The 22,896-nt window shown below is 37.5% G+C and overlaps 1 protein-coding gene across 2 annotated transcripts in view; it reads left to right on the top strand.

Annotated features, from left to right (window-relative positions):
- NPR3 (natriuretic peptide receptor 3) overlaps nucleotides 1–22,896 on the top strand; it is a 77,178-nt gene that overhangs the window by 19,655 nt on the left and 34,627 nt on the right. For both annotated transcript variants that reach the window (XM_027868754.1, XM_027868753.1), the window contains exon 3: nucleotides 9,640–9,806. In XM_027868754.1, coding sequence (XP_027724555.1) covers nucleotides 9,640–9,806 — 167 coding nt within the window. The remainder of the gene's footprint in view (nucleotides 1–9,639; nucleotides 9,807–22,896) is intronic.

Genomic DNA, 22,896 nt, shown 5'->3' with positions numbered 1-22,896 from the left:
TCCCTAGGATTTAGTGCAGTGTCTGACAAATGTTTGTTGGTTGGCTGCAGTTTGAGAGACTGGAATTCTGGTAATATTAGTTCTTCCATTCATTAGCTGTATGAACATACAGAACTCCCTTAGCCTTGCTGTACCTCAATTATCTCTTCTTTAAATAAGAGATCATCCTCAATGTCTTGAGGCAGCTAGGTGGGGCAGTGGATAGAGCACTGAGCCTGGAGCCAGGAACACCTGAGTTCAAATCTGGCTTCTGACATTTACTAGCTGTGAGACCCTGGGCAAGTCACTTAACCTCTGTTTGCCTCAGTTTCCTCAACTGTAAAATTGGGATAATAACAGCGCTTACCTTGCAGGGTTGTTGTGAGGATCAAATGAGATAATATTTGTAAAGCATTTAGCACAGTGCCTGCACATAGGAGGCTCTATGTAAAGGCTTCCCTCCTCTTTCCTTGCTTAGATAGCACAATTACTGTATCAAATGAAATGACTTATGTGATGGGATTTTGAAAAATATAGATCTTCACAAAAACACATGGTATTGTTATTATACTCCACCTCCACAGAATTCTCCAGGCCTTGAGGACAATATTAAATAATTTTTTTTGTACCTCCTACTCTATGGGGGTGTTGAGCTACCTGATAATCTAGGCTTCATCTAACCTAGACCTTTATCCGCAGCTTAGTCTGAGGAACTTCAGATGTGTACCAGACATCATATGTTGCCCACTGATGCTTTTTGCACCCTCACACTAATCATCCCTCTACTTTCCCAGTGTTCAGCAGGACTGGAATTGAAGGTGACAAGGAATATTATGCAGCAGTACTTTTAAAAAAATACATAAACTAAGTTGTTACTGAGTGTGGTTTGTCAGTCTCCAAAGCTTTAATTTTGCTTGGGGGGAATTTGTTTTCTTTTAATCCAATTAAATTCAATAAACATTTATTTAGCACCCACTGTGTGACAAACATTATGCTGCATACTGGGGATACAAGGGCAAAGTCACTGCCTCAAGAAACTTACATTCCCTAGTGAAGATAAAACATGTATGCAGATGTATCCCTTCTCTCTATCTCTGGTACTGAGAACCATGCTCGACGTATAGTAAGTGCTCAACAAATACTTACTGAGCAGCTGACTGATATCTAAGAAAATCCAAGGTAATTTCAGGAGGAAAAGAATACAGATGAATTAGGAAAGGCTCCACCTATATGGTAATAACTGGGATCAACCTTAAAGAGAGCTATTAATTCTAAGAGATAGGGATGATTGTCCTGCAGAAAAGGCCCAGAAGCAGAAGGGTGGCATGCTAAATTAGGGTCACAACATGCAGGTCAGTTTACTAGAATATAGCCCATTTGAGGTAAGTGATATGAAATAAGCCTGGAAAAGTGGGTAAGAGCAAGATTGTGGAGAGCTCAAAAAAATGTCCGGCTGAGGAGTATTTGTTTTATCCTGAAAGCAGGGGAGAGACACTGAACATTTTTTTTTTAGGCAATTGGGGTTTAGTGACTTGCCCAGGGTCACACAGCTAGTGTCAAGTTTTTGGTTTGAGGCTGGATTTGAACTCAGGTCCTCCTGAGTTCAGGGCTGGTGCTCTATCCAGTGCGCCACGTAGCTGCCCTGACACTGAACGTTTTTGAGCAAAGGATCAAAGTGGTTAGGGTCTCTTTCTTAGGAGTATTATTTTGGCAGCTGTGTGGAAAATGCATTGAAAGGGGGAGAACATGGAAGCAAGGGAGCTGGCAGGGACATAGGCTATTGCAAAAGTATGATCAAGAGGTAATGAGAGACTGAACTAATGTCTGAGTGGAGAGATATTGTGGAGATAGTTGGGACAAGATTTGGTAACTGATTGAATATAGAGGGTGAGAGAGGGAAGTGTGCAAACTTCAGTTACTAGAAGCAAAGTGGATGAATGAATAAATGAATGAAAACAAGAATTTATTTAATATTTACCATGTATTAAGCACTGTGTGAAGAGCTTTGGATATAAGTAGAAAAGCCAGACAGTCCCTGCTCACAAAACTCAACTTCTAAAAGTGGGAAACAAGATAACATCATACAGCTTCAGTTACAATTCAAATGGAAAGACCCAGTGGATCTTAGAAGGTGCTGCAGCAAAGCAGATGGTAATATATTTTAAATGTCATTTCCAGTGATAAAACTCTGTTTGTTTATGATGTTGAACTATTGACAATGCCAGACGCTTTGGTGGTGAAAGCATTCTCTTCCAGGTCATCAGCTCTGGCTGGAGAAGAAGTGGGGGCAGTAGCCCCTGCAAAGGTAGTTATCAGGTTGAATCTTCATTCTGCTCTTCCCTGACATGGTCACGGGGGGATGGACTAAAACTGGTGTCCTGGGGGAAGAGGGAGCACTGCTATTCTAGGGACCCTTGGACATTGTAAGCGGACTTTCTCTACCACAGTCTGGGGGTGGGGAGTGGTGGCTTTAACATACCTGGCACACATCCCTTCTTGTCTGCACCTTAAGATGCCTTGCTACTTCAGCTACTCTGACTTTCCTGTCCCCTTGGTGGTGTTTGCTTGTGGTTGTGGTTGTGGTGAGGCACCCCTTATTCTTGGCATTTGCTCACCTTGGTAATGACTTCAGGGGCCAGGCTGATTGTCTGGAGTGGTGAGAATGATGCTCTCTCTGGGGCTTTTGGGGTTACTTTCCCTTTGGTAGCGTCTGGTTAGCAGTTAGCTATAATGAAAGTAGGGGTAGTGCTTTCAATAGAAATAGGGAAATTTGGGAAAGGGGGGGTTTAGGAGGAAAGATAATGAGTTCATTTTGGGTATGTTGAGTTTGAGATATTGATGAGACAATCACTTGGAAATATCCAGTAGGCAGTTGATGATCTGGAACTGTGATTTAGTAGAGAGATTAGGGGTGGAAATATAGATCTGTGTAAAGAAGATCAAACTAAACTGATAGTAGTTGTTGAAATAGCCAAGAGAGGATGTAGTGAGAGAGGAAAAGAAGGCCCAGGACAGAGTCTTGCAGGGTAGTCATACTTAATGATTGAGAAATAGAGGAATCCAGCAAACAATACTAAGGAGTGGTCAGATACGTGGAAGAACCAAGAGAGGATAGTGTCATGGAAACCAAGGGAACAAGAAATAGCTCAGTCAGTCAACGGGCATTTATTAAATGCCTACTATGTGCTAAGCACTGGAAATGCAAAGAAAGGCAAGACAGTCTCTGCTTTCAAGGATTTCACAGTTTAATGAGGGAGAAAACATGTTAAAAAAACCCATATACAAATAAGATATATACAATATGAACTGGAGGTTATCAATAGAGGGAAGGCACTGACATTAAGTGGGATTGTGAAAGGCTTCTTGATGAGATGAAATTTCAGCTAGGACTTGAAGGAAGCAAGGAGGTAGAGATAAATTGGGAGAGAATTCCAGACATGGGGAGAAGGCCAGTAAAAGACTCCCAGAGTCTATAAGTAAAGTATTTTGTGAGAGGAACAATAAGGAGGCCAGTGTCACTGGATTGCAAAATAAGGTGTGAGGTTAGAAAGGCAGGAGGGCGCCAGGTTATGAAAGGTCTTGAACACCAAACAGAGGATTTTATATTTGATCCTAGAGGTGATAGGGAGTCACTACACTTTATTGAACAGGGTAGTGACATGGTCAGATCTGCACATTAGGAAGATGGATTTGCTGGCTGAGTAGAGGATGGACTGGATTGAGGAGACACTTGAGGCAAGAAGACCAGCAAGTAGGATATTACGGTAGTCCAGATGTGAGATGATGAGGACCTGGGTCAGGATGGTGGCGGTGTCAGAAGAGAGAAGGAGCCAATGGCTAATGAGAAGGTGGAAGTCGGATTAAAGTGAAGAGCAGTAATTGAACAAGCTCCCAACAGGGACAGAAGTGGAAGGGCTCAAGGGCACAAGAAGACCTTGGTATGGAGAAAAGTTACATTTCCTTCAGACACTAAAAGAAAGGAGGAGTAAATGGGGGATGGTCTAGAGGGACTTCGGAGTGTGGAGTAATAAAGATGAGAGAGATCACAATGGAGAACCTCTGATTTCTCAGTACAGGAGGATGGGAAGTCTTTTGCTGAGGGTGAGGGTGTGGGGAGGGGATGTTATTAAAAACATGATGAGAGAAGAGAAAGTTTGGAATAGCCACTGTGGAGAATGTGGTAGAGAGAGAGTGAATTAGGGAAAAATTAAAATATTGCCACAAAGCAGTGAAGGCCAAATTGAGATTAGAGAGTATACATTTTTAGGTAAGACAGTTGAGATGGTTTTGTGATTCACTTTAGCAACATTAAGCATCATGTTATTAAGGATGGAGAAAACAAATGATTGGGGTAACCCAAGGTTGGGGTCTGGCAAGGTGTGAGTGGCAATAGGACAGGATGGGAAAAGGATTGATGGTAGAGAAGAGTAGATAGTTTAACTGGTCAACCCATAGAATTTAGGCTGTAAATGGAATAAAGTAAAGTGGGCAAAAGAGTAGATAACTGGAGATTATGATGAAAACAAAAGATGAAGCATAAGAGAGATGGAAACATAGAAAATTATGATTAGAGAGATTTCAGAGATCCAGATCATATAGCTAAGGCAAGAGTGATGATGAGATCAAGGGTATAACCATTCTTATAGGTAGGTGAAGTACAGTGAAAATCTGGGTCTTCGGAACTAAGAAAGTTAATGAACTGGGAGGCCAGGATATTTAACTCTGTTCTGGGCCTTCTTTTCCTCTCTCACTGCATCCTCCCTCGGTTATTTCAACAACTATTATCAGTTCAGTTTTATCTTCTTTATACAGATCTATATTTGACATCACAATATACACTCAAGTCCCTGACTGTGAAGGCAGGGACTGGAGTAGAGAGACAGACTGGGAGCCAGGTGGTGAATGCTTTAAGAAAGGAAGGAGAATGAACTGAAGGTTGGTAGATGCCTGCAGCAAGGATCTGGAGTGGGTTATGTAAGTGGTTGGAGTGAAGAGAGGATGCTCAGTGATGGCAGCAGTTAGAGAGTCTGTTAGCAACTGCAAAGAACAAGAGTAAATATATTCCTCCTCCTCCTCATTTGATGTCTCAAGAAGTATGAGAGAAGGTGTACCCACTGCTAGAGAAAGTGGCCAGGGGCACTTTTTTTTCTTACATTTTTTTTCTTATTTCTTTGAGGTATTTGCAATTCTCAGACCAATTTAATCTTCCCTTTGTCCCTAACAGTGAATAATTATAAAAATAAATTGGCCAAAAAGAGATGACAATAACAAAATAAAAATGAAAACTTAAATCAGTTGTTCAGGTAGCAGTAAATTTTGAACATCTTATCAATGTGGATTCATCAGTTTCACACATTAGCTCAACACTTGAGAGTACGGAGATGAGTTGATTTCACCGGTGGGTTTTGCTCTGTATTTTCTCAATAAAACAATCCTGTCAGCATCTTGAAATAGTAAAATAGTTGACATCATTGTGCTAAGCCTTTGAAAATTTCATGGATTTTGGGGGCTTTCAGATGTAAATTTGATGTGGTTGTAAAGGATAGCACCCCCACCCTTACCAACTCGATTCAATTAAAAAAGAAAACACTAAGTAGCTACTGTGTTCAAGGTAGATTGGAAAATCAGGATGAAAATGAAGAGTTTTTCCTGCAAAAAGCTTATAGTTTAATGAACATAGAAGGATATAAGATAAAATTTGATAAGGACAAAGAAAGGTGGGGTGTAGATAAAGTCTCGTATTAAACAGAAGGGAGAGAGCACTTTCACCTGGGAGGACTAAGAAAGAGTTTATGGAGGAGTTGGCACCTAAGTGGAGCCTTGACAGAAGAGAAAAGATTCAACAGGTAAAGATGTAGAAGGAATTCATTCCAAGTACAGGGAATAGCCCGAATTACTATGTGAAGACAGGGAGAGTGCAGGACAAGAATGGGAAATATGGCTAGAACATAAAGTGTGTGAAGAGGAGTCAAGTTAAAAGGTAGGCTGGATTCACAGTGCATGGGGACCTAAAATACCAGGTCAAGGAGTTTGTGTTTTATCATAGAGGTGACAAAGAAGAACCACAGAAGATTTTTCATTAGGTGACATAGCCAGACCTATGCATGTGTAAAGGATAAATAAGAGAAGGGAAGAGACTGAAGTCAGGTAGATCCATTAGGACATTGCTACAATATATAATGAGGATCTAAACTCAGGTAGGGTCAGTATAAAGAGATGGATGAGAAATATTATAGAAGTCGAACAATTGAGATTTGGCAGTTGATTGGATTCAGGGAGTAAGGAATTCAATTAAATTCAACATTTAGTAAACATCTACAATGTACTATGACAGACACAGGACATATCAAGACAAAAAAGCAAAACATATCCTGTCCTCAAAGGCCTTAATTTCTATGAACCAGTTGAGGCTGGTCGGAGATATGAATAAAACATGTATACCAATAAAACATGCTTACATCAGTAGGGTATCTATGATAACATGAATGCAAATACATAAATATAAAGTAATTTCAGGGAGTAGAAAACTAATGACCAGTGGTAGGGGCCAGGCTTCTCATAGCAGGTAGCATCTGAGCTGAATCTTGAAATCCATAGATTCTAAGACATAGAAGTAAAGATAGGATACATTCTAGGAATGGGGAATAGTATCTATGCAAAGGCATGGAAAAAGGAAATGACATGTTGAATTGGAGGGGAAATAGCTAGGAGGCAAGTGGAACACAGAGAGTGTTAAGGAAAATTAACTTGAAATAAACCTAGAAATGTTGGTGGAGGTTAAGACAATTGACAGGAATATAAGCATTGGGAGGAGGGCAGTTTCAGGGAAGAAGATGATAAGTTCAGTTTTGGATATGTTGATTTTGAAGTGCTAGGGGTACATTGAGGTGTGTATGCTTACCAGGCAACTGAAAATAAAGGACAAGCAGTCTGGGGAGGCATTAGAGCTATCTCTATCTCTGTATCTATATATATTTCATATATATGTGTATATACATATATACATACATATATGTATATATACATTTATATATGTGTGTCTGTGTATATACACATATAGAGAGAGAAAAGAGAGAGAGAGAGAGAGAGAGAGGATCCATTTGCATATGGTAATAATTGAAGCAATGGGAGGGGGATGAAATTAACAAGCAAGATAGTATCCAGTGAAGAGAAGTCGGCTAGACATTGTAACTAGAAGGTAGGAAGAATAAGAATAAGAAGAACCAGGAAAACAGATTGAGATGCAATGATGTGACATGCAGGGAGAACTGAGTGTAAACAGTGTCATAAAAGGAGAATATGGAAAGATTATCAAGAAGGACAGGGCAATTTGTCCAGAATGTCAAATGTTGCCGAAGGTTCAAGGGGGATGAGGAATGCAAAAGTACCATTCTTTGCAACTGGCACTTAAGAGATCATTATAGAGCCTTGGCAGGACAGATAACTCTTTTACCAATAGTTAGGTACAACTCTGCTGTCTGTGAAACATTGAGTATATTACATATGAATCTCCATACCACAAACCAAACCAAGTCATATCAACAAATCTGTGCTGTGACCCAACTAATATCCAGCTTCATCCATAGGTGAAGGCGCTTCAGACTTCTCAACATTTTGGCTTTTCTGCGGCTGAGTGGATTGGTACAGACCCTAAATATTAGTCATTCATGCCCATCAGTGACTCTTTCTCCTAGTTAGTATGAATCTCTTTCTTTGTTCAGAAAAATATTTAAGGATCACAGATTTAGAGCAGATTTAAGGTCTCTTTAGGAAGAGACATTAGAGAGAATGAGTCCAACCCCATCCCTTTACAGATGAAAAACGTAAGGCTCAGAGAGGAGATAAAACTTGAACCTGGCATCTTAGCTCCAAATCCCATGCTCGTTCCTACTACATGATGTAAGGTGGAGGAGAGACTAAGGACAGTCTTTGAAGGTAAACCTTAAAAATATCTTGGGGCTTAATTTTTTATATAATTAAAAGTCTCACCCTGATGTTCCACCCTGCATAGACCTTATTTGAAAGCTATGCTAGCAGAATACAAACTCAGAAAGATTCCACCAGAATGTAAAGGCTTATGATATAGGCTTAGCAATGAACAGTATGTAAGCAGAATAAAGTCCAGCCTAATTACATTTTGAGTGACTCAGCTAAGTGACTGATTTTGGGTACAGCATCCTAAGAATGTCATTGCCTAAGATATAGAGGGGCTGGGACTTGAACTGGTGAAGGGAGTAAGCCTGCAGATGAAATGACAGGTATTTGAAGCATTGAAGAGTACAATGGAAACAAAAGAACAAGATGGATGGATGCAGGTCTTTCTGGCAGAGTTCACATCAGCTATCCTCCTCCTTCCATATCTGTCCAGATTAGAAGGGCCTAAAGTTAAATGGATACCTGACACTATGATACCACTTATGTGCTAGGTTTCAGTCATCTAAGCCTCTCGGCTTTGCTTCCAGAAATGTAAGAAATAACATGATGTCATGAAAATAATTGCTTTCTGTCAGTAGCTGTAAGTTAAGATTTGTTTGTGGGATCTCAAGGCTTCCTATCTTTCAGAATAAAAAAGAAAATTTTGAAAGCTCATGTTTTTAGTCACTCAGTTCACTTTTGCTTCAGCTAATCAACAGTTGTGAAACAGTGATCTGTTGATAGTGGATGAATGCTCTACCGAACATCATTATCATGGGATTATAACAATTCTAAAAGTCATTTTTAAGGTTTTAGGATCCATATAACTGAAGAGATTTGAGATACTCATTAATTTAACATTCTTGGCAGTGTCAGTTTTATGATTATTGTTATGTATACATATGTATAATATAGAATATGTATGAGATTATATATATTTTGTGTATATATATTATATATATATGTATATATATAATTACATTTTTAGAGAGGTAGTGGGGCATAGTAAATAGAGTGCTGAACTTTAAAGTCAGGAAGACCTATGTTCAAATCCTGCAAATCACTTAACAATAACTGATAGTTATATAATGCTTTGTACGCATATTTCACTAACTTCATTAAAAACCTTTTAGGTAATATAATTGTTATTACCTCCATTTTATACTTTAGGAAACTGAGGTACTGTGAGTTTATTACTTAATTAATGGGAGCCTCAGGAAGCTAATATTTATCTACTAAGTTATAAGCATTTTCAATGTGGTAGAGGGAGGAAATAAATCTTTGATATATACATATGTTCTTCTGTGTACATTTGTAGTAGTGTAATATGTTCTAAGACATAATTATATAATATAATAATACAAATAATTTAGTATACAGTAACACTTTCATTAAATTTCTAGTTGATTCTTAGTGACTTCTATTTATGAAGACAGGAGAAGGATTTTAGTTTTGAAATTCTGATGGGTAGAAATTATCTTTACGTGGTTATTACAGAGCAATTGCATCAACAATCCTTTGTCGTTCTCCCCATTTCAAATCTATTTTTTTTTGTCCAAAGGCCTCCTCTTATCAAGTGATCTCAACAATGGTCCATTCTAACTAATTGTAAAACTGTAACAATGCCCCTTAGCCTGGCTATTATGGAAAGAAAGCGGGACGTAGCTACTCAGAGCAGTCTAAAAGGAAAACGGTTCCTTTCTGGTGACTGGCTTGGAATTGTCAATATTTTTCTTTCTCCTGTAGGAGATGGCTCGTGGAAGCGAGGAGACAAACACGACCTTGAAGCTAAGCAAGCATACTCATCTCTCCAAACAGTTACTCTACTGAGGACAGTGAAACCCGAGTTTGAGAAGTTTTCCATGGAGGTGAAAAGTTCTGTTGAGAAACAAGGACTCAATGAAGAGGATTACGTAAGTATTTGATTATGAGCCTAGACCCTTCACATCCTGAAAACAGTCATCTAATTAAATCAAAGATGACAAAGTCTCTTATTCTAAGCCATTTAGGTCTTCCTAGGTTCAGGTCTGAAATCCACTGTTACCATTTGTGTACTTTTTGTTGGTCATTCTTACTCTGCCCATCCTTTTCCGACTGCTACAGAAAAGAAAATTGGTTGTGTGTGTGTGTGTGTGTGTGTGTGTGCGCGCGCACGCGCGCTTGTGCTTGTCTGTGTGTGTGTGCTTTCAGTCATGCAGAGCAGAGTTCTCTGTACACTCTCATCTGCCTATTCAGCAGGGAGGAGAAGATGTAAGAGGGAATTCCATGCATCTGCCGTGCCTCATTTTCTAAATCTTAGGGAGGAGAGAGAGTTATGGTTTTAAAATTTTCTTCCTTTTGGCACATTTTTTTTTCTCTTTGCTGCTTGTCTGCTCCTCTCTTGCCGACTTTCTTATGGTCCCACTTTTGTTGTAAACTACTTCTTCTGAGGACAGTAGAGTGCTTTCTATACCAATTCAATTTAACAAGCTTTTATTAATTATCTAAATTTTGTGAGCCACACAATTGCTAGGCCCTACTGACACAAAGACAAACTTAAATTTTCAAAACCTGGACTAAACAAATTGGCGTATCTCACTGAAGGTGTTGGCATCAAGAAATTTCCAGTTAAGCTGAAAAATTCAACTAAGATGTAGCACAGGATAAACTCTGACCCCTTCTTCCACCCAATTTTTTCTACTTCCACTGTCATTAGGACATTTTTTATTAGATATTTTGCTATTTCAGAACAACATGGCTAAGATAGAATTTTTGATTTTATCTGAAAGGCCTTTTTCACAACTTAATAAAGAGTGGTGGGGTTTAATGGACAATTGAGTTAAAGTATATAGAACTGCTAATGCTCATATATATATATGATCCAGGAAGTTGGTTTCAACCATCATTTCATGTACCAGTTTCAGAAACTGGGAGAGACAGCCTTTCTCATGGGCTAGTGTAGCCTGTTAAATAAGGCCCAGAAATAATTTGAATCCAGGTTACCTCACCATTCCTTTGAGTATTATTTAATACTGTAATGTAGCTAGGTTCAAATCCTGGCTCTACCACAAACTAGCTATGTGGCCTTTGGGCCTCAGTTTTCTTATCTGTAGAACAGGGATAATAATATTTGTACTATCCATCTCACAGGGTTGTTGGTGAAGAAAGTGCTTTGCAAATTTCCAAGTACTTTATAGACTATTCTAATACAGTATAGTGCCAGGGACATATAGTGGATGCTTGTTAAGTGCTTGTTGATTACAGTTGATTGCTTGATTAATTCTAAGAAAGGCAGCATAGCATAGTGTATGGGGAAATGACTGAAGTCATGTTCAAGGGCCACTTCTGATAAGTAATGTTTTATGACTCCAAGGAAGTTGCTTAACTTAATTTAACTGGGCAGCTCTCTTAATACTTTCGGTTACGTAACAGCTACTGATATTCATTGATAGAGAGTTTTTTTCAAAAGAAATTCCCCATGCCAGTGAAATCACAGATCTGAAAAATTTGCTATCTATTACTTTTTATGTATGAAGTATTTCTATAGTGAAATGTATGTGAGCTATCATTATTATTATTACTTTAATATCTTAGAGAAGGTCATAGGGTCCAGTGACTAATAAACATATTTATAAAACACCATGCAAAACATAAAAGTCTGTGTGTTAAGTAATAATTCCTAGTATAAGAGCACAAGAAGCAAATACTTTGTAAAAATCTGTATGATGAAGCAAGTAGATTTATGTAACATAGGGCAAATCATCAATTATTTTATTTTTTATTGTTCTCCAAATTCCTCTGTTCTAGTAGTCTGTAAAGGGCAAAAGAGACCCAGTGAATTGAGCATGAACATTTGATTTGTCCAGGTTCTAGAGAATGCATATTTTCAGTGAGTATGAGAAGTTTGTCAAAGAACTATGGGGAATATTTAGTAATCAACTCTATGATACTATTGAACTGTTTCAAAAATAAAAGTGTTAGGGAAAATAATTGTGGATTGCTGAGAAAACAACTTCATGATACTAAAAATGACAAAGAAAGTTGTCTTTATCAAAAATTAATCTCTTTTCTATTATTTTATGTATACATGGAAAACTCTAGAATTTATTTCCTTTTCATATTGAATAGGGAATACAGAAAACCAAGAGATATGAGCAACAAAGAAGATTGGGAACCCCCAGTTTCAGTTGACCACAAATAATTCTAAGAGTCATTAAAATGAGAGAGATTTCAGTTCTTGGGGTTCTGCTATTATGTGATTTCAATTTGTTGACTAGAAACCCCTCATGGTAGTTTTAAGAACAGCAAAAAGTACTGAAGTATTATAATAGCTGATGTATATAGAGTCTTAATGTTTTCAAAACATTCTACCAACATTATCTCATTTGATCATTTTGTCAAATATCCTCCCTGATCTGTTGTCTCTAAAATGTTGTTTAGAAGTATAAAGTCATCTCTCAATTATCTGTATGTGGTTGAATGCCTTACAGGTAAATATTGACCAAAGGCTGGCTTCTTAGTCTCATCCAACAGACTTTTGGGCCATTGCCAACAGCCATCAGTTGGCATGTGTTCAGGGAATGTAATCTAATTTTAATAATAGCATATGTAAAACCTGGTTTGGAATGCATTATGAATTTTTGTAGTGGATTTACTTTCCCAAGTCAAATATAAATAACTATTTGCTATTTTGGATAAGCTATACTATTACTTCTCTCTCCATTGGTGGGATAATTGAAGGGTGACTCCGTGAGTAAATAATAAACAGAAAATAGAGAAAGATGTGTCACCTAGTCCATCCAGCAGACAGATATTAGTGCAGTATTTCTTCTCTACTGTTTAAATATTATGGTCTTTCTACCATTCCCATGAATTATTTATTCTTAAAATTATTTTAAAATCAGGGTTTTCCCTTGCCAGTAATGAACTCTAGAGAAACTTTACAATGTGATTCCCTATAATCACACTTGATGACACCCCTAATTTAAAGCCCTTCCCCACAGTTATGCCAAGAATGAACCTTTATCACAGAAAAATAAAGCTGGAAAGACACTTCCCTGACCTTCCATTTTATAGGTGAGGAAACTGAGATCCAGATAAATTCAGTGATTCTTAGTATGTAAGGTCACACTATTATTGAAGAAACTATGACTAGCATTCCATCTCTCCCACTGCTCTAGACCTCTAATAATAGTCTATATCTATATCTATACCTAATAATAGTCTCTGGCCCCCCACCTGAGCTAACCTGGAGATATAAGCCAAAATATTTTTTCTGTATGCACACACACACACACACACACACACACATGCACACAAACACATGTGCACATACACACACACAGAGGAATGCACAGTTTTAACATAGTATTGTAATACCTTCATACCTTGTGCCCACACACTTAACAAGGTTCCTTTTATGTCTCCTGATTCTGCTGTAATCTGTTCTCTCTGTTGCATATGAAGTAGAGTAAACTATGCTTATTAAATGATCCATACTCTTCTATTACATAGTCAAATAATATTTATTCCATACCTAAGTAAGCATGACTGAGCTAGATGCTAGGTAGTGCCGTGACTCCAAAAGGCATGGAAGGTTCTTTTGCTTGTGTGAACCACAGCAAATATCATAGATCCTTCCTTAAAAAAAATTAATCTCTGATTGTCATAGTTTCTAATTGCATTCCTTGTCTTCAACAACCATTAGAGACTGAAGGTCTGTAACTTACTTGTAGTCCTTGTATTGTAAGTAAGAGCCTGTGACTTAACTGTAGTCTTTATATTGAGGGGAAATGACAAGATGGGAAGTAAGAAACTACCCTTAAAGGCTGAGGATGGGAATCTGGAATTGAAATGGAAGTAAGGATGAAATTAAACAGTGGGAGGTAAAGAGGACTGTGGCAAGGACCATTGAAAGGGAAAAAGGAGTAAGGGTAATGTGTTTTGGATAGGTTATGACATATCTTTCCATTTGCTGTGAAAAATTAATTGGGTTCTTATATTTTGGTTAGTGCTATACTTGCAAATTGGGCAGCTAGGTGGCACAGTAGATAGAATGTTAGGCCTGGAGTCAGGAAGACCTGAGTTCAAATCCATCCTCAGGCACTTACTAGCTGTGTGATCCTGGTCAAGTCACTTAAGCCTGTTTGCCTTATTTTCCTCATTTGTAAAATGAGCTGGAGAAGCAAATGGCAAACCATTACAATGTCTTTGCCAAGAAAACTCCAAATGGGGTTTGGACATGACTGAACAACAATGAACATACAGAGTTATCATCTAGTAAACTGAACATCATTTTCACCTGTGGTATAGTAAAAACTGACCTGCAGCAGCACAAAACATTGAAATTAGAGATGCCAAAAGTCACTTAAACCCGTTTGCCTTAGTTTCCTCATTTGTAAAACAAGCTACAGAAGGAAATGGCAAACCACTCCAGTATCTTTGCCAAGAAAACTCCAAGGAGTGTTACAAAGAGTCAGACATGACTGAAAAATGACTCAAAAACATACTTGAAAATATATTCTGACCATCTATGGCCAGATCAAACTATATGTAGTATCTGCATTTACTGTATTAGGCCTCTGGCAGTGACGTCATCCCAGTAATATGTTACACATAGCTTTCTTCAGAAAGCCTGAATTTTATCAGCAGGTTTATTTATCCTGGCTGAGGTTGACAGAACTGGGCATGCAATATTGTTACGGCTTAGCAAATTGTGGAGAACAGCCTGCTTGGCAAAGCTAATGGATTAGCTGTGGACACAGCCTGACAAATGAGAGTGTCGCTAACCAAAGAGCTTCCTGCCTGAGTTTAACACTATTCTAAAGTTTTGGTCTATTATAATATCTGTCATTCGGGTGGAATTCGGGTGACCCTCCTCCCTTTCTCTCCATCCCATTTCTCTCTTACTTGAGATCCATTAATAGGAATAAAAGAACTATTGTATTCGTAAGACAGCTCTTATTGAAAATATATCAGCTGTCTGTGATTTGATCATCAGAGTTGTGACATGGAAATGAAGGGCCTTTGATAATAGTGACCAGGCAAGGTTAACAGGATCAGCTAGACAGTTTCTCAGCATTTCTTGAAAATACGCAAATGGATTCATAAAAGTCAATGATACCACAACATGAAAGCACCCAACAGCTGTATTTCTGAACCTCCTTAGTGAACCAGCATGTAAGTGTGTGGTAAACACTCAGATAGACTGAATTTGCCGGCAGAATCCAAGCTAATTTATGCTGTAGCAGAATAAATCCAGTGCTTTTGTAAAAATGCCCAAATTGACTGGACAAAAGGAATAGAATCTTGTCTGCTCGGTTGCTTGTCCTTTAGCAGGAGGTCTCTTTCACATGCATCTCTGAGGCAATAGCTCTTTGTTCCTTTGACATGACCATGGTCAGTCAGTGTGTCCACACAGATGGCGTTGCCTTTAACATTTTTTTTAGAAACCCTAGAGAATGGTTGTTCTTCTCTTATCTCATATAATATACGGGGTGGGGGGGGGAAGGACAAGAACAGTAGTGTTGTATAGACAACTCTGTCTCCTCAAAGAATGTGAAAAATTACTGAATTGCAACAATGGCGTCATCTTGTCTTATACTTTTTAAAATAGTGACCATTTAAAATTTTTTTCTTATGTCTTAAAAAATAAGTCAAGGAATAAAAAGAAAATATGAAGTGAAAGAATTCTGGGAACTGTAAATACCAGGCCATGGCCCATAAATCTTATCACTGGAAGTGTTAATGAACAGTGGTGGGAGGAAGATAGAGTATTATAAAAATTGTTCCAATTAAAGCAGGCTGGTGGTGTTGAAGATGTAGCAGTCTGTATGCTGTCTCAGGGTAGGATACCTTTAAGTTTTTCTAGTTCATCCCACTGCTTCTAATCTGGTTAATCTACTGATATCATTTCAGATGGTTAGATATCCATTCTATTTTTAGTTAGATGTTTTAATTAAATATGTCCAGGGAAAGAAATTCTGTAATCTACTTTGGAAACCTTGTTCAGTATTTTAATAATCAACCATAAAGTTCCTTTTTAAGTCTAGCCCGTATCCCACCAGCTGAAGCTTCTTTTCTCTTATTCTCTTCTTATTGGAGATAAAATAACTACTCATCCTTCTCTGTGCAACAACCTTTCACATAGCTATTATTTCATACCCAAATGTGAGTATCCACATGCAGTTAGTTAGAGCATAGTGATGAGGCCAAAGACATGGTTTTGACACTATTGAATTCATCACTAACCCATCATAAAACAAGAAAAGCTGAGAGAGCGCTTACAGATCAATGTAAGTCAGCTGTGACTTAACCTGAAAAATAGTACATACACTAACAGTGGTGGATTTATCATCTTTGTTCTTTGTTGAAAGAGAGTATAGTCTCTGGCTACCTGGCTATAAGTGCTCCTTCCACAAATAGTTTTTGAAAGATCTTCACTTAGAAAAATATTCTCTTGTGTATTTTAGAAATCCATTGTCGATGCAAGTAGTATCTTAGGTTCCACTATGGAAATTGATTTGAGCAGGTTTAATGGAACAGAAGGCATGCCAAGGCTTTAAACCAGCTGTGAGTCAGGATAAAAAGATTAGATAAGAAGAAGATGAGACTAGGATAATAATAAAAGGGAGTAAGTGGGCAGATCATTTAAAATAATCCCTTTCTAATGTGTTATGTATTTTATGTGTTTATTCCGTGCTCTGCTTTACTGCCTTCCCCTCTTCCACGTGTAATAGAGTACACCCCTGTTGAAGGAAGCACTTTATTTTATAGTATTCTCTTAAAAGAAAGCAGAGGAACATTGTGAGGTAAAGAGAGGGTACTCATGATGGGAAACCTTAGCTACTTTAGAATTTAGTCTCCTAAGGGGAAGCTACTATAGAGAGTTGGTTCTCTGAATTAGATCTACCCACTAAGTGCTCTCAGTAGACTTTGAACAGAATACTCCTGCTAAGGCAACACAATTCTTAAAGGAAGCAAGTTTAGAATTCCTTTTGCTAATCTGAAGCTTTAATCCTCTAGGTTGTATAAACTCTATTATTCCTGCAGATGTTTGTAGGATCCTTGAAGTCCCGGGTTGAAAAGCCCCAATACAGTGCAAACAAAAGCTCGGAAATGAAAAGTCAAAACCAGTCAAACACCAACATTACAAGAGTTCAAAGTATTCCTTAAAGGAGTACTTAAACTTGGAGCTTGAGACTACTAAGGATGCTTAATGCTTTTGTTTAAAATAATGCATCAGAAGATATCTTTAGAAATGTTCACTGCTCATGCTTTAAGATAGAAAAGATCAACTTTTCTTTAACTTCTAATTAGACATTGAGGTGTAGCATTCAACTATCAGTATATGCAGAACACTCTTTTGTGGACACACATTAGCTAATTGTTGTTCAACTCAGATTTGTAAAGCTCTGTATTGAAAAGTTGAACTAGAATTTTCAGATATTGCCTTGTGTGATCTCATTCATGTGTCTTGGGTGTTGTTTTTTAATTTAGAAATAGTGTTTTGGTTATAAGATACACAAAAAAATCTTTTTTTTTTTGTTAAATAATGCTGCCCCCTTAGTATTTTGATTTTGACTTTAGACTTAGTTTCATCCTTCTTAATGCTACCTCTGTTCCTGACTTAGGGGTGAATTTGGTAAATGCTGTTTTTATTTCTAGCCAAGTATTCTGAGCAGGGATGATTTTATAACCTTGGATATTTGCTCTTTTGAGGTTAGCTGGCCACCCATAACTTGTTTTTTCTTCTTATTGAAAAGCTGAAAATTTAACTAATTAAACAAACATTCCAACAGTGCCTGATGCACAGCAGTATTGTTAGTGAGTAAGGATGTGTGAAAACTCTTCTCCATCTTCTGATGCATTCAAATATAGAGAAGGAAGAATGAGGTGCTAGAGTGTTTATCTAGCCAAAGAATGTGAGCAGAGGCAAGGTTTAGTAAATAATAGTTTAGTTAGGTCAGACATTACCTTTTGGAAACTGAAATGTTTTCAAAAAAACATATTAAGTTCCGTAAGTCAGGAGAAGAAACAGCAAGATAAACTCTGAAGCTGGAAATTCTTAACTTAACATCAATTATTGAGAAAAGAAGGGTAGGAGGTGACATCAGTCCTGAAGTTTGCTAGATCAGATCATCCCTCCAGCCTTGGCTAGGTCCTTCCCAACACTGTTGTCTTACTTGTATCATCCAGTTGAATGGGGACAGCACCTTCAGAAATAAATTTTGAAAGTTAGCTATTCAGCAAGGCTAATGAAAGAAAATAGCAAAAACAACCAAAAAAGCAACATATGCAGAGCTGTGTTTGCCCCACATCAGGCAGGCAGGGTCACTGACTGGTGACTGGAAGGCTTTTGTGGCTTTCCAGTACCATCAGAATAAGAACAGGCTGGAGGGCTTCCTTCCCCATCCCCCAGTCCCTTTCTCTTTACAGTTGGCCGGGGAGTAATTTGTCCAAATGAAAAGGCCCATTCAGGGCTAGATCGCTTTGCTAATTGCATTTGAAAGAATAAAAGCAAACCACAAATTGGCATTCCACAACAAGAAAAAAAATTCACTTGCCAACAAGTTCATAAGATTAATTCTATTATTGAAAAGTAATTAGAAAGAATAAAGGTGCTACAGTGAAAGAGAGGAATGACTTTTTAAAAAACAATTTTCCAATCCAAAGAAAAAAAATGGTTTTTCTAAAAATTTAAGACATACAAAAATGTATTATTTTAATACTTGTAGAGTAAATGTGAAAAAATTTCATTCTGTTAGCTCCATTAGCTTTAGTTTATTCTGCTAATTATGTTAAAACAAACTAATAAAGTCAGTCTTGTTTAAAAAAAAGTTCTAATTTGATTAGGAAACATAAAGTATCTTTTAATTAAAAATTATTTTCCTTATCTTTTGCGTGTAAGTTATTTGCTTATTGGCAGGGTTGAATGTATTGTTTGTCCAAATCCAAGTGAATATGCTAGCATGGTATAAGCACAGGCATGATAGATTTTTTGCAAACACTACTAAATTCTGTGAAAATGTTTGTAAGGCTTCCACAGTGTCTGTGGAAGAAAAGCTCTGTGTTCTGTAGCCTTTCACAGATAATATACTCATCTTACTAGTCTAAAACATCTATTGTTTGTTGTTTCATGTCTGACTCTTTGTGACCCCATTTGGGGTTTTCTTGGCAAAGACACTGGAGTAGTTTGCTATTTTCTTCTTCAGTTTATTTTACAGATGAGGAAACTGAGAAAGACAGGGTTAAATGACTTGTCCAGGATAACACAGGTAGTAAATGTCTGAAGTGGGATTTGAATTCAGGTCCTCTTGACCCAAGGGCCAGCGGTCTATCAACTGCACCACCTGGCTGTCTGAAAACATCTATAGTCTGTTTAAATATTGCTTTCAATATTTTTTATATGTTGTCTTATATGTTCTTTCATTCTGTATTAAAAAATAATTTTAGCTATGAAAGTATTTGAAGATAATGATGGCAAAATTTTCTTCCAGTCTTGACTGAAATAAACAGCAATTTAATCCATACATATATATGTATATGTGTATGCATATATTTTATATGTAATGTGTATATGTGTGTGTATATCTGTCTGTATGTATGTATGAAAAGGCTAAGGTGGTCACATTCTTTTTTCTGGTAATGTGGTGTAAAGAACAGGCCCTTAATATTGTTTTATAAAATTCTCAATACTCAAAAGATGTGGATTTTCGTTTTGATGGTAGTGGGATTGAGATGGAACTGGATTGGTGTTTTCTCTGTTATAAGGAATAACTACATGAGGAAACTCCTCTCAATACAGGTCAGCACCTTCTCAGCAACCTATAGTCTTAAATAGTTGCCTCGGGCACTGAGAAGTTAAGTAATTTGCCCAGGGTCACACGGCCAGTGTGTGTAGGAGGCAGGACTGAAATTCAGGCAGGTCTTTCTGACTCTGAGACCTGTTATCTCTTTATTAAGCCACTGTCAGTGTCTGAAAGTAACTTAGTGATGAAAATGTTCTTTAAAAGTCAATGTGTGCTGTTATAAAAACAAATATTTACCTACACAGTACCAATTTGATTTGAAATAATGTATTACAATGCTACCTACGTGGTCCAATGGATAGAGCACTAGGCTTGGAATCAGGAAGACTCATCATCATGAGTTCAAACACAGCCTCAGACATTTACCAGCTGAACCTGGGCAAGTCAGTTAACCCTGTTTGCCTCAGTTTTCTCATCTATAAAATGGGCTGGAGAAGGAAATGGCAAACTACTTCAGTGTCTGTTCCAAGAAGACCTCAAATAGAGTCATTAAGAGTGGGACACAACTGAAAATGACTGAACAACGCCAGTTTAATTTGAAATAACATACATGTTACAACCTCATTACAGTGCTATCTTAAGGGAATTTATAGAAAAAGTTGTGAAGTAGGCAAATTGTTCCTTCTCCATCTGTCCTTTTCGCCAACATAAAGCCAGACCTTATAATGGGTTCACTTCTCTCATCCTGCCCTCTGTCTCCTGTGAAGGAGAACAGTCTGATGAACTCATTTGGAATAAAATTGAAGATATTGCCTTTACCAGGTATATTCACACTTTTAAGAAAAGAGTCATAAAAGCACAATGCTTATTCCAAAGAAATGATTCCGTAATGTTGGTATTTTTCAGGCATGCCTATTGATATCCCAGCTCTGCTGCTTACCCATGTGACTTTGGGTAAATTACTTCTCTGGAACTGAATTTTCTTATCTGTAAAATGGGAGGGTTAGTAGGAGACCTCTGAGTTTCTTTGTAGCTCTAATTCCTAGTATCCCATGACTCTCTATTTTGAATGGAGGTCTTCTCCAGTTCAGAGTATCTTCAGGTAATTGAGCTCACTAAGCTAACAGAGAATTTAAGTCTTAATCATGGACCAAAAACTGATTTCTGCTCTTAGAAAATAGTGCTATAGTCAAATGTTATTGTTTTCCAGCTTATTCTTAATAGAAATACAAAAAGATAGTCAGGGAAATCTTAATCTTGTATGAGATAAGATAAATGAGATAAATCAATCAATTTAAATTATTCATTAAATGCTTATTTTGTGCCAGATGTTGCACTAAACTTTACAGATACAAAGGAAGGCAAAAAGGTACAAAGCTTACATCCTAATGGAGTTGACACCATGTAAATAAATAGGTATATACATGATGGCTCTGGAGTAGATGGAAAGTAAACTTAGAGAAGTATCTATCAATCAACAAGTATTTATTAAGGCTTGCCATGTTCCAGGCACTCAGCTAGGTATTTGGGGATATAAGAACAAAGAATGAAACAATCCCTGCTTGCAATGAGCTTACATTCTGATGGGGAAGACAAATGCCTGTGTAAATATGAAGTAAATAAATACATACATACATATATATGTATATATATATAAAGTGGTTAAATATGAGGTAGTTTCAATTGGGTATGGAAATCTATCTTACTCTATAGGAAAGTAGGGGGAAAGGGACAAGAGAAGGGGGGTGGTGATAGAAGGGAGACAGATTGGGGGAGGGGGTAATCAGAAGCAAACACTTTTGAGGAAGGACAGGGTCAAAGGAGAGAATAAAATAAATGGGGGCGCAGGACAGGATGGAGGGAAATATAATTAGTCTTTCAAAACATGACTACTATGGAAGTGTTTTGCAAGACTACTCCTGTATAACATATATCGAATTGCTTGCTTTCTCAATAAGGGTGGGTGGGGAGGGAGGAAGGGAGAGAATTTGGAACCCAAAGTTTTAAAAAATGAATGTTAAAAATTGTTTTCATATGCAACTGGGAAATAAGATATGCAAGCAAAAGGATATAGAAATCTATCCTGCTCTACAGGAAAATAGAAGGGGAAGGGGTAAGAGAAGAGAGGGTGAGGAGGTGATAGAAGGGAGGGCAGATTGGGGGAAGGGGAATTCAGAATGCATGTTGTCTTGGGGTGGGGGGAGGGGAAGAGATGGGGAGAAAATTTGAAACTTAAAATCTTGTGGAATTGAATGTTGAAAACTAAAAATAAATAAAATTATATATATATACATATATGTGTATATATATACACATATATATGTGTATATATATACATATATGTGTATATATACATATATATGTGTATATATATACATATACACATATATATGTGTGTATACACACACACACACACACACACACATATATATATATAAATATGAGTTAGTTTGGGAGGGAAGCCACTAGCAGTTAGATGGGGCTGGGGGATCAGGAAAGATTTCTTGCAGAAGATGGTGCTTGAGTTATATCTCTAACTAAGAGAGTAACTATAACGTAGAAATAGGGAGGAAGTGCATTGTAGGTACACAGGATGGTCAGTGCAGAGGCATGGGGACAGGGGATGTTGGAATGTCATGCATGAAGAATAGAAAGAAAGCTAGTTTGGATGGAGCACGGAGTGATAAAGGGGAAGTGATGCTCAATGAAGTTGAGAAGATAGGTTAAGACCAGATTGTGTAAGGATTTAAAAGCTAAAAGGAAGAATTTATATGAGATCCTAGAAGCAATAGGGAGGCACTTGAGTGTATTGAGTAAGATAGTGACATAGATATCCATTTAAGGAAAACTACTGACAGTATTGTATAGGATGGAGTAGAGTGGTAAGGCAGTCCAATTAATGGCCAATGCAATAACCTATGCAAGGAGTGATGAGGGCCTAAATTAAGATGGCAGACGTAAGTTGGGAGGAGGAGTCAGATGTGAAAAATGTGCAAGTGTAAATATCAAGATAAGGAAACTGATTGGATATGTGGGGTGAGGCATAGCAAGGCATCAAGGATAATGCTGAGGTTATGACTCCAGGAACCTGGAAGAATAGTGGTCCTTTTAACAAAAAATAGAAAAGATTTAGGGGAAAAGACAATGGTTTTTGTTTTAGATATTTTCAGTTTAAGATATCTCCAGGATATCCATTTTGGAATGTGCAATATGCAATCAGTGATGCAGAACTAAACCTCAGAGGAGATACTAGGGCTGGAGAATGAATGAATAA

This window comes from Vombatus ursinus, unplaced genomic scaffold (genome assembly GCF_900497805.2).
Source record: "Vombatus ursinus unplaced genomic scaffold, bare-nosed wombat genome assembly UNPS02014791.1, whole genome shotgun sequence".
Classification (NCBI taxonomy): Eukaryota; Metazoa; Chordata; class Mammalia; order Diprotodontia; family Vombatidae; genus Vombatus; species Vombatus ursinus.
This window is presented reverse-complemented; position numbering and strand designations above follow the sequence as displayed.